This window comes from Pleuronectes platessa, chromosome 14, assembly GCF_947347685.1.
Source record: "Pleuronectes platessa chromosome 14, fPlePla1.1, whole genome shotgun sequence".
Classification (NCBI taxonomy): Eukaryota; Metazoa; Chordata; class Actinopteri; order Pleuronectiformes; family Pleuronectidae; genus Pleuronectes; species Pleuronectes platessa.
Genome location: NC_070639.1, coordinates 4,372,404 through 4,385,120, shown reverse-complemented (window position 1 = coordinate 4,385,120; position 12,717 = coordinate 4,372,404). Strand labels below are relative to the sequence as shown.

The window sequence follows — 12,717 nt, the reverse complement described above, 5'->3', positions numbered from 1 at the left end:
TTACAGCATAATCAATCATTTGGAGTCATGTTTATGTTCATTTCTTTTGGCTACGATTTGGGTCTCTCAATGAAACATCTGGCTTTTTAGCTGCCAGATACCCCAGCCTGTTCAACACCGAATCGCTTACAGTGTCTGTATGCTGTCTGGTGCTGAGCAGGTGTTGTTCACTAGGTTTTTAGGTAAGAAACATCTGCAGCAGCTGAAAATGGCGCTTGAGCGCAGATAGAGTGAACAAAAACTTTAAAAGGTGCGAGCAGAAAGCTTAACAATGAGCGGAAATTCACTTCAAGAACTGGAGAGCTGAGAGGTGCTGCAGTTTCAGGGGATTATTACCTGTAAGGTTCATCATTATGAGCGGCACATAAAAATAAAAATTAGATATGGCGCTTTAAATGAAAGAAACGTCATCATTTCCACAGTAATCAAAGTAATTTATTGTCGAGTTTATGACTAGGGGGAAAACAAAATGACCAAGGATATATTTTGATATAAAAATTGAAATCGTTTTGACATTGGTACAAAAAGTCAGAATTAGTGTCGACACCCAGCCCTTATTAATATAAAACTATAAATTCAGAAGAGTGCCCACACTGAGCTGCATTTTAAAAATATGCTTTAAGGAGGACAGAGAGGTTGCAGAGAAGTTTAAACGTAGGGTCATTTAATGGTTTAGGGGCCACCGTGGCAAATCATTTATACAGGTGGAAAATCCGTGACAGGTTTTTATGGCTGAGCAATACAAATTGAAAATGTATATGAATAGCAACTGGAAGTCAGTGGGAGGATGAGACAATAAGACTAATGTGTTCTGCACTTGTTAAAGGACTTACAGCTGTACTTTGGATTAACTCCTCAGCCCTGAAACCTTTTTTTAAAAACTTTAAATTAATTTTTAACAGAAAGTAAAATCATTCTCTATTTGTTTCTGACGGAGGGCTACTTTTAGTTTGCATGAAACCAGTTTCTCATTTACTTCCATTGTTAGGCTGAAGGGCTTTATACTCACTGAGCTGGACAATAATGATCACATGATCAGGCTGCCAGAGTCTTTAGTTATAAATACAATGGATCCCATTTGGAGTCATGGGATCACTGTTAGACTTTTATCTATCTATTTAATGTCATGCACTTCAGTTACTTTGGTCCTTGAAACAGATTCAGCATCAGATCATTTCTGCTGGACATGGGGTTACCTCTGATTGCTCTTATTACACACACACACTGCACAAAGTGATGGTGAATCCTGAAAAAGTTTGAAGGAAAATTGGCTTTGAGCTGAACATTAGGTATGAAAAACCTTGCTCTGCATAGAACCCAGGTTCTGTTCTGCTTAGTAAAGGGATTTCCACAAAATAAATTGAGCTGAACACTGGAGTACACACACTTTATTCCAGTGGAAACCTATTGGCGTTCCATGCATTTGCTGCTTTATGAGTAATGATGATGCTGTAATGCCGAAACAATGACATGAGCTCATTTTTTTTTTTGTCAACAAGCCTGAATTTGCACACGTCCCCTTTTAAAGGTCGACATTTAGATCAGAGCCTCGTATCTTTGACATTGACACAGCGAACAAGTTGAAGAGAGCTCTGACACAAGTCCACGTTTAAGTTCAAGTTTAAAGAGACAATTAATGAAATATATTAAAATTAGACAAATCAGTTTTTTTTATTAAAACAATTGCTCAGATTGTAAATGCCACTTTCAATGGTTCAACTGCCGTCTGTGAAATGTGCTTTTGATAATTATATAGTTTCTGATTTATTTACAATAATTTGTGTGGTTTTTCACTTAGCGTCTTTTGAGTTGAATCCTTAATCTATTTATATGTTTTTTTTTACTTTGGTCTAACTTAAATTTGCTCTTAAAATACATTGTGTTTTATACTACTTAACTGACTATATGTCAAATATAAATATTTTGTAAATTGAATTCAATACCGCTATTAATATGTATCACAATATAATAAATAGTAAATAATCATTAAAATCCACTGGCTTTTACAGCAGTTCTTGCTCAAATTGAAGATAAATTTGAGCAATATATGTGTAATAAAAAAATCCAATAGAGCTGTAAAGGAGTTATGCTCAATTGTTTGCAATAATGTATTGTCAAAAAAAAACAGAGATAGATACCAGAATACAGCAAGTTACAAAGAATTTTGAAGGCTGACAGATAGATACAAGAATGAAGATTTCATTCAATTCTGTAGAGCTCCATACCAGATCAGATAAGAAATACTAAAAAAATTTAGAACTTGTACCCTTAAAAACACTTACTAAATACTTTTACATTTGCCAATATTTTCAAAGGTTGCTAGTGTTTTTTTCTGTGGTTAAAATTTCAGTTTCTGTGAGATGCATTATTTGATCCAATTCCACATGATTTGGGAAACAAGTTTCTGGTTAACTCCATTAGTTATAGAACTGGAAGACAAAATATTCCCACAAAACCCACTTTCCCATCGTGTCTTCAGACGCGAAAATCACAGGCCATTAAGAACACAGACTCAACATTCAATCACTTCCTGTAAATAAAGCAGAGATGGCAAAGCATGAGTCAGAATCCTGCTGACGTTGGCCTCCATCACTTGTTTAGTCTTGGAATTTCACTAACATGACATCCTTGAGATACTGGAGGGAGATTTAACACCTCAAACTGTCTCCAAGGGTAAGGTCACATCAACTATAGTTACTGCTGCTGCAACACATGCAGTTAAAACAGACAGCTGAGGTTTTAAAAGAAGCATTAAATATGGACTATATTGTTGCAGTGTATGTTACGCATTCTCGTCTGAGCTTTCTTAAAGATTTGAGATGATTTTTTAAATCCTCTGCTTCTCCTTATGTGCCATTGCTATAGATATGAGGCAAATCAATAAAGGAGAATTACTTTAGCATACATTAATCTCAATTAAGTACATCTAGAGTCTTTTTAAGAATAATTTAGAAAGAAAAGACTAATTTCTTTCAGTGTAGAAGCCGTCTAATAGCCCCTTCAGCTCTAGAGGTGACACTTTAAAATGGCTTTTATAGAATCTTATGATGATAATTATAATAATGTAAGTGCACAAGTCAACAAAATGTAGAGATAAATGTTGGACTCTTCCAGCACAGTGACACTTACCCATTTATCATGCTCAGCAGGCCCTCCACCAGGTGAGCCAGGTAGGAGACCTGGGCGCTCTCGTCTGGGAAGATGGGCCCGTGCATGGAGGCCAGCTGGGCCAGGCACTGCAGCGAGTCCTGTGCCATGTCTGAGTCCTCCCGAGTCTTCCTGTGCACCTGAGGATGAGAGAGGAGGAAATACTTTAAATTTTGTTTAGTTTTTACCAATTGCTAAAGAGGAATCTAATCAAGTGAAGGTCAGAAGTCCACAAGAAAGCAGGAGGTGCTTTGGATATTTGAACATTGGTGGAAATGAGCGCACTGGGAAAAATAACAGACAGTCTAAAAATATGTGGAAACCCCTGCACTCTGTCACTTTTAAACAGCCGACTGAAAAAGAACAGATGGTTTCAGTTTTGTCTTCGTGCCCACCTGCATCACGAAGAGAGACAATAAGGATGGAAAATGAGAAAAAGAGTCAGGGCTTTTTTCAATTCTCCACATTTCTGTTTTAATAAGAAGGGAATGCTCCACAGAGTAATGTGGTTGGAGTGAGTCTCTCAAACCACCTGCACGACTACAAAGCATATCACTAACATCCTCACCCTGAGACTTGAGCAAAATACAACAGTAGGACCATATAACTCCTGAAATACGAATATAAAAACATTCAGCTGTGAAAATGCTTACATCAACTGAAAAGAAATTACAGGGCTGCGGTTAAACAGAGGATTTGTTTATAGATTATAGGAGAATAAGCACAAACATCAAGCGAGGTGCTTTTTAAAAATGGTGACAGCTTTGGCGTATGTGGTCTGACAAGACCTCTATTATGGTTCCGCAGTGAGCTCAGGATTACCAGCAGAGCAACAATATATTCAGCTAACGCAATTGGGAGCGCTCAACAATAAGGTTGTTTAAAGCCGTCTCCTCTACTCCCCTGTGACTGTTTATAATAAATGTATATATATTAAAGGCTGCTTCTTGTTGCAAATGTTAGTTGGGATAGAATATTGTGTGTAGGAATTCAATTTAGTATTTTGAGCTTTTAAAGATGTGTGCATTGTGCATTGCTGATTTTTTTATTTGAATACAGTGTTTGAGAATATAATTTTGTGGTTACATATAAACTTTTGGAAAAGTGAAATTGAAATTGTATTGAATTATTTGAAATTGATCACATTAAAGTTTCCATCGTTCTCTCTTGACCTCATGAAAACACTGCAGGTGAAGGCAGGTCAGGGCAATGCCAAAGTAACAGTCGGGAAAAATAACTAACCATAAATCCATGACAACCTTAGCAGTTCTGGTTACAAGCCGAAACTGAACTTTTCTCTGTCTACATGACAACGCTCAGAGATCCCGCAGGTTTCAACTAGTGACATTTAAAATTATAATGAGTGAAATTTAAAACCATGTCAAGCACGACGGATATGCAGAAGTAATGCGAAGTAGCCGAGGAGAAAACAACACAGGAAAACACCACTTTATCTCTCAGACTAAAAACAGAGACAGTATCAGATGATCAGTTATCTGTTCGATGTTGGTCTCTTTTAAGTTTTATGACAGCGTACTAATATCTATATCGTTGAAACACTGATATAGATTATAAACTTGGCATGCAGGCAAAACATTTATATTGAAAAATAAAACTTATTTTAATGTGCGACAGAAGAAGCATTAAAATGAGCATCAACGTAATTGAGGCCTTTCTTGGAACTTTAATTCCCCACAGACACTCAACATTGAAAATGATATTTCTGAAAATGAAATTCATTGTTTTTTCAGTGACACGGTTTTCATTTGGGGGAAAGCTCGTAGAAAAACCAGTGTTTGATAAAAACAACCACGCACATGTGGACAGAGAATATATTTTCCTTACATGTGACCAACCTGTGCCCTTTTAACACGTAAATGCTCATAATAATATACTTAGGAGTTCTCATTTATTTTATACACCATGCATTATGCAATTTAATGATGGACAATTATTTATTATGAATATACTCATGTTATATCAACAGTTTTGTCAGTAATTCTAATTCTTCTTATAACAATTACTGGAAATAACAGTGACAGTGTTTGCAGACTGTGTTGACTGTACACACATTCTCTGTCGCACCCGTGTCAGTTGCAGTATGTAGAATTTTTACATCTCCCTGCCGCAACCACATGCAAAAACAGTCATAGCAAGGACTACGATGGCAAGAACGAAAACATATTCAAGAGCTTTGCAAATCAAATTTAAGACTTTTAAAAATCATTCAAAGAACCTTAATTTGAGGAGAAACAAGGACTCAGGTCATATCCACTAAATACATTATGGGAGGAGAATTAAAACTGCAAACATTTATGTTTTTATTCATACAATTGTTTTTAAACTTTAAAACAGAAAAGTAGGCCAAGAATGAAAAGGAGAACCTGCCTCATCCTCTTGTCACTGCATTTAAAAAACATCAGCTGATGCCCGGCAGGATTAATACTCACTGGTGTGTAACCCACGACCCCCAACAAGCTGAGGCGCAGCAAAATGGCGAGATGATTTTCAACACGTCTATCTTCAGACACTGTGACCCTGGTCTCAAACAAACAGTCGCGCAGCTCTTCTGAGCCCACAGACCACCTCAATCAAAGACTTGGCTGGAGGAGATCTGTTCGACTCGGTCTCATCTCAGTTAAGAGCCAATGTTGGGTTGTGGGATTTTGAGGTTTGTCCGTGCTGAGCTGTCACCTCAAGCAAGAGAACAGGCATCATTGTCTCCGATTGTGCACAGAGAGAGAGACACACACACACAGACGAAGGTAGTAGCAGTAATATCAGTGCGAGTCATCACAGCCCTGCAGCAACATGTGTTTCCACTGATGGTTACTATGTGGACGTCTGGAGCTCATCTGCCGTCCTCCTCTGAGCTGCGGCTCTCCCCTCAGCCAGTCCGGAGTCTTTCGCTCTTTCTTCGTCTCCTCCGGTCTCTTTAACTGTCATCCTCTTAGATCCAGAGTAAACGCTTTTTGTCCTCGTACTATACAAGCACACAGCCCCATTGCTGAAGCAATCCAACTTTCAACCTCCCTCTCCCTTCTCCTCCTCCTCCTTCTCTCAAATCTTCTCACTTCCTCCCTCTCCAAATTCTCTCCTTATCCCCTCCTCTCTTGCCTCTCTGCTCTCCAGCTGGGGTGTCTGTGCTGGTCGTAAGCCACACTGCTGGGAAGAAATCTCAGATGCTAACGTAACGTAGCCACCATAGTCCTTGCTGCTGCTGCTGCCCTCTTCCTGAGCGTGAAGTCATCCTCTGGAAGAGCTCAGCAAGAGGACGGGGGAGGCAGAAGGGGCGGGAGAGGGGGTAGGCGAGTGAGCAGGCGCGAGAAAAGGAGAGAGGGAGGGGTGGGGAAGACAGCGCAAGGCCAAAGGATTGAACAGCGCGGGGTCTGAAAAAGCAGCTGCACCAGCAAATGATCCGTGCAATGCCAGTAATGTCAGTCGCCTTGAGTCTGACTATAGTTAGAGATACACATGTATGTGTGAGTGTGCATGTGTGTGAGTATGTAGGGAGTGGGGCTGATGCAAGAAGAGAAAACAAGGTAGAACAATGAGACATTTTGGGAACACAGATCAGATGGCAGTAGATTTTATACACTGATTAATCTGTGAATTTAGTATCAGTAAGGAATCTTTACACCATTGTCACTGATGCTAATTCCGTTCTTATTAAGTTTGCTGTGCTAGCTGATGTAAAAAAGCCAGACCAATTTGGTTTTTGGATGACCGATGCGGATAAAGATATATATCACCGCTTGCCCAACATTTTTTAATTGCTACGAAACAAAACTGGATTTCAGAGTTACTTACATAAAAAAATCTACCATCTGTAAATCATTCAACAGGCAACAATGGCACGACACCATGGGAGAGACCGCTCTTTCTCTCTAGTTTAATCTCCATACTTCAACACTACAGGGGAATATGTTTTGTGGACTGATAAGACTGAGATTGCATTGTATGGGAGGAGCAACCTCCAGTAAATATGGCATAAAAAGGGGAATGCATACCAACATGAAGGCATCATCACAACTATGAAGTATGTTGGAGGGAGCCTTAGAATTCAAAGCTGCTTTGCCCTGAAAGCATCACATCATCGATAGTGAAATGACTTTCCAAAGCTTATCAAGGGATCTTAGAGGAAAAACATCAGCATGGCTTCTCACCAGTTGAAGCCTGACCCCAACGATCAACTGGGATGTGCGTATAAATATACAACAGAATGAATCATTGATTCTGGATTCAGATTCAATCAAATTATCCCATTCCTAGCATAATTGCACACATTTTGTCAGAAGTATTGGGATTCGACACAAAAGCCTATTACAGAGAGCAAGTATAGCTTAAGAGAAAAAAAAGGCAAAAGGTAATGAGGGAGACAAACATCGAAGAGGAGGAGAGAACATGAGGGAGAATGCAAGGAAGAGAGTGACAGAGTATAGGAAAGGAGGAAAGAGGAGGAGATGAGCGAGCCAGAGGAAGAGATGGAAAGAAAGAGGAGGGGAGTGGGAGAAAGAGTGAGGCAGGGAGAATGAGGAATGATATTTATAGAAGGAGACAAAGCCTGGTGTCTGTTACCTCGGGGGCTCAGGGGCTCATCTTTCCGTTTTTTTCTATATCAACACTGTGCTTCCAACTTATTGTCTTCTGCTCGTTCTTTTCGTCGTTCACTCTCTCCTCTCTCGCTCTCTGCATCTCAGATTGTGTTACTGTCTGCCTGCAGGCGCCTGCTGCAGCCTCATCAGTCTCTGTTCTCTACACCGATTCAGTTTCCCGGAAAACACGAATACGCTTTAGCTTATATCCCGTTGTTTGTCATTTTATAGGACATCAATAGACAGTACATTACAATATAGTATGTTTGAAATGAAAGTGAATTGAGAAGCCATTCATGGGTAAAATCACAATGGATTAATGATCTGACGAATTTAAATATAACAATATACAATATTAACTCTGGACTCACACATATGCTCATTAGCTTTGAATGGAGTGACGTCATGTTTTGCCGAACTGCATTGTGGTTCTATTGCGTTGCCGTTGTTACTTGCACTGCATTGGGTTGAGATAAGCTAAAATGTTCACGTAGCAACGAAAACACCAGATTATCACCTCGGGTCAATGTGAAACCGGCGGTAAAGGCGACGCACCATCCATCTTTTATACAGTCTACATGTAAGACTGATAAAAAATTAAAATATTCACAATATATATCCTGAATAAATCAATTTCTCTGGCTTTTTATTGCTTAAAAAATGTATCCAAACAATAAGCTGATCATTCAAATAATAACTTCTGATCAAATCATCTGTAATGTCAATTAAGGTCTCCATAAATATAGCAGTGAAAAGGACTTTGTATTTGTGTGTGTATGTGTTTATATCAAAGGTGAGTGATAACAATGTGTGTGATAACTTGCGTAACACATATCCCACGTGGTAATCTGTGTATGCACGTGTGTTTCTGTAGTGTGCGTATACGTGTCCATCTGATACGTTGAAATAAACCAGATGCGTCAGAAATTATGTATGGTTTGGGTTTGCATGCGGGTACACACTCAATCACAATCTGATGCTGCTCTCTAATCACTCAGAGTCAAACTGAAATTAAAAACCCAGTGAAACACAAACAAACTGAAACAAGACAGCTGACGGCAAAATTACAGATGCCTCAGTTTGAGTGAGCTTTTGTGCACTCTCCTTTTCTTCTTCTTTTTTCAAATGGGGGGGGTGCGCACAGTGATCGCAAGCTGTTAAAATCGACCAAAACTGAGTGGGTTATTTTGAAGGAGGCCAACAATCAACAGGGTCTTCTTCCTTTTCAATCTCCCATGGACCATTTATCCTGGAAGCTCTCTCGCTCTCCGGAAAATTGCCTCCACGTTTCACTCTCTCTACAAATTGTATTTCTCTGTTCCATCTTGTTTCATTGTCTCCCCCATTAAATTATACACACACAGCTCTATTCCTTGGTCCATTTCCTCCTTGCTCTCTCTTCCACTCCACTCAAGTTTTTTCTTTCTTTTATGTTCTTCCCCTCATTGCTCCCTCCATCCTCAATGACACCCTATCCCTCAGTCTGTGGGGCTGTCACTAGCTGAAGTGATTCTTTATCAGAATCAGAATCACTTGATGCTTCAGGAACAAAATAACTACTACATGCTGCATAATTATTGAGCTGATTTCCTAAATACGGGTTTATCCGGTAGGTGGGAGGGGAAATTGTGACCTCAGGCCCTGCTGGGACAGACAGGCGTCAATAATGATCTGGCTCCAGTGTAATCTCATTAGTTTGTTAACTCATTGCTATCATTGTCAAGGAAATTGCAGACTGACTTAATCAGCTTTTGTACGACAATCATGTCTGAGATTGAAACTCCTGTCATCCGGATGGTTCCAGGATAACAGACTTAGTTCTCACAGACCATTTGAAAATTAACCACTTCCTCTCATGCCCACCCGTCTCCTTTACCACATTGTCCAACTTTTTATTAGCAGAAGCAGTCGGCTTGGTTGTCAACTCACATGAACGTTCCAAACATTTTTCCTGTTGTTCTGAAAGAGTCTGAATCGCCTGCTGCGTTCTTCCTATGTGAAAGGCAAAGTCTGAGAAGTGTTTGAAACCAATTTTCTGAACATTTCCCAGGGTTCATGTCTAAAAATTGAGTCTTTCATTTTTTCCTTTATGAATGTTTCTCCAATCCTGCAGATCACTTGAATCACCAGGATATTTTTAGTCCGTCCTTCACGCTTAGCATAAAAAAACCACAGATTTTGACGATGTTCAGATCTGAGGATCGTCCCCAAAGCTTCCGAATGTGTCTCTTGAAGTGGTTCATGGAGAATTTTAAAAGGTCTGCTTTGAATCACCGTCTTGTGATGTGAAGTCAGCCTTATCAGTTTTCATTTTCTTGACTGACTGCATCCAGAACTGACTGATATTTAGTTGAATCCACAAGTCCCCATTTGTGTACAATATACCCCCCATAACCCAATTACTGTTATATATATTTTTTTAAGGATGACAAAATGATCCATCAAGTGCACTGACATTTGAAGAACGTTTCATTTTTCATTAGAGTAAAACAAAGTTTTTCACATATCATTGTTATATAAAAACTACTTATTCTATAAAATGAGTCTCTCTTATCACCATAGAAACCTGACTGACAGCAGCCTCCTGTTTGCAAACAACACTGATGGGTGAGAGAGCACTGGAGCCAGTTCATGGGAGACTGACAGACACCCTCCCACAGAGGGACAGAGACTCCCCCAGAGCCCCTCCACAGGGTGACGGGTGTGTGTGATGGGTGGGTTTATTGCGGTTGTTAACAGGGGCCCCTAATCCTGGGGCCGGGCTCTAATCCTGCCACTGGTCTGCTGTGGACTGTGACCCTGATGGCGCGTGTCTCTGAGCACTCCTTCAACACACATAGATGCCCCTGACAGCCTTTACCCCTCACAGCTGAGGACATGCAGCAGCTGAGACAGCAGACAACCATGTTTAATACAACAAACACAAAACGCACACATTCTTGACTGCCGAGCCCATTATGGACAAACGTAATTCGAACTGAATCCCTAAAACCAAGTCTTGACAACAGACTGTAAGATGGACGACATGACGGCTCCCAAAAAATAAGCCAAAGTTTCTCAATCGCCACCTGATGGTTGGCTGGAGTATAGGTCATAAATCCTGCCTTCTCCATGTTAGCAGAGGGTCATGGGCCAAACCAATAACTAAATACATTTTTTTTCAAGGTAATTTTTCTGTCATTTTAGGTAGTTCATATCTCACTAATGTATATTCAAGTGTGCATGTGTCGAGTTTGGTGTTAATTATATATTTGATAACTAAAACAAGGTGAAACGTCAACGTTGACAGCTGAGACTGACTCATTGGTCGAGCCCATATGCCCTGGATGGGTGTGTATCACGGGTATTTTGTCTTTAATTCTGTTTAATGGGAGGAAGTAGAGACGTGTTGTCCATCTTTATATACATCTTTGACTGTCAAACTGACCATTGAATTTATAAGAACTGGCAAAAGTGTCCTCACAGCTATAGAGAGACAAGTTAACACACTAAGAAACAAATACACAACATACATGCAGAGGAAACAGACAGGTACACAATACACAAGCTCTAACTGACAGTCCAACAGAGACAGAAATGCACACAGCACAACCAGGGGGATTCTGTAAATCAAACAAACACACGCACACCCACAAACACGGACAGCTGACAGCGTCACAGGAGCCTTACAATAAACAGTTGAGCTACTAGAAATACCAGAGTGGGAGATGAGACTGAAAGCCTGAAAACTGAAACCAACACAAAACACATTGTGCAGATTCCAGCAGCAAAGAGAACCAGCCGAAAAATGACAAACATTTTTATTCAGGCCCGACTGCGACGAGACGCCGATCAAATCCTTGATTGGAGCCTGTGTGCCTGCTATATTAAATCTCTGATTACACTCGCTGCTCAGAGCCAATTGCAGTCATTTGTATTTGCTTTGAGAATTGACAATCAGGACAATCAGACTGAAAACTTTTTTCAGCTGCATGATAAAAGGGTTTTGACAGACAATGAAGGGTGAATATCAAGAAAACTACAATCAGGCATCTGCAGATTAGACAGAGGAGAATTTTTGTTTCTTTTTCTCTTTTCTACAAACAGTAAATTAGGTCCTGAGCCAACTTAAGGCAAAGTATGTAAACGGTCAAGATGGCATTAACTCAAAAGAGAAACACATTCAGATATGGTGAGAGTACAAATACAGAGTTTTTACTCTGTATTTGTTTTATTTTCCCTCTAAACAAGAGGCGCACAAGGCAAATAACGCCACCATGTCAAAGAGCAGAGAAAGATGCTAGATGCTGATTTTCTGTCCACAAAGCTGAAGGACAGATGCTTCTGAATTTGATGAATGGAAACTTGAGAGGAAATAATTTTCCATCGAGAAATGTCTTGATCTTTTAGACGCATTAGAGATGGAGCCAAGTTTCAAACAGTCAGCTTTGGTAAACGTTTAACCAATGTGTTCACATCTAAACTCTCAAGAATTGTTTTACACTTCATGAGAATGTTTTTAAGAGAAAAATGATAACATAAAATGTATGTTGAGTTTCAAACAACAGAGAATGGTGCTGCTGAAAGCAAACATATCACTGTCATGCAAAGAACAGTCCTGGTTTATTCATCTGTAAATCAGCATCAGAGTCATTCAGTGGACCTATCACAAGATGTTCTATGTGCTATGTTAGGCCTCACAAATATTACAGGTACAAATGGTGCTCAGGAAGCATTATTTGGCAAGGAAGATGTGTGATTAAGCTGCAGTGGAGCAGAATTTAGTAGCTGGTCTGTTGGCGCGCTGACTTCAGAGACAACTTCAAACGTGCCAAAAAACACAAACGGATGGGTCACCTCATACTGTATCTTCTGTTTATTGTTGCACTTGAACGCACCAAAACATCAGAGGCAACTGAAAATACCTCTGACACGTTTGCTCAATGCATTTTCATCCAACAAAGGATGATAAATATATAGAAATTGTGCTTTGTTT

General features: G+C 39.7%; 1 protein-coding gene across 1 annotated transcript in view; it reads right to left on the bottom strand.

The window, feature by feature from the left end:
* Positions 1-12,717, bottom strand: part of xpo4 (exportin 4) — a 45,833-nt gene that overhangs the window by 15,369 nt on the left and 17,747 nt on the right. The window contains exon 8 of the mRNA XM_053440310.1: positions 3,130-3,287. Within this exon, the coding sequence (XP_053296285.1) occupies positions 3,130-3,287 (158 nt within the window). The remainder of the gene's footprint in view (positions 1-3,129; positions 3,288-12,717) is intronic.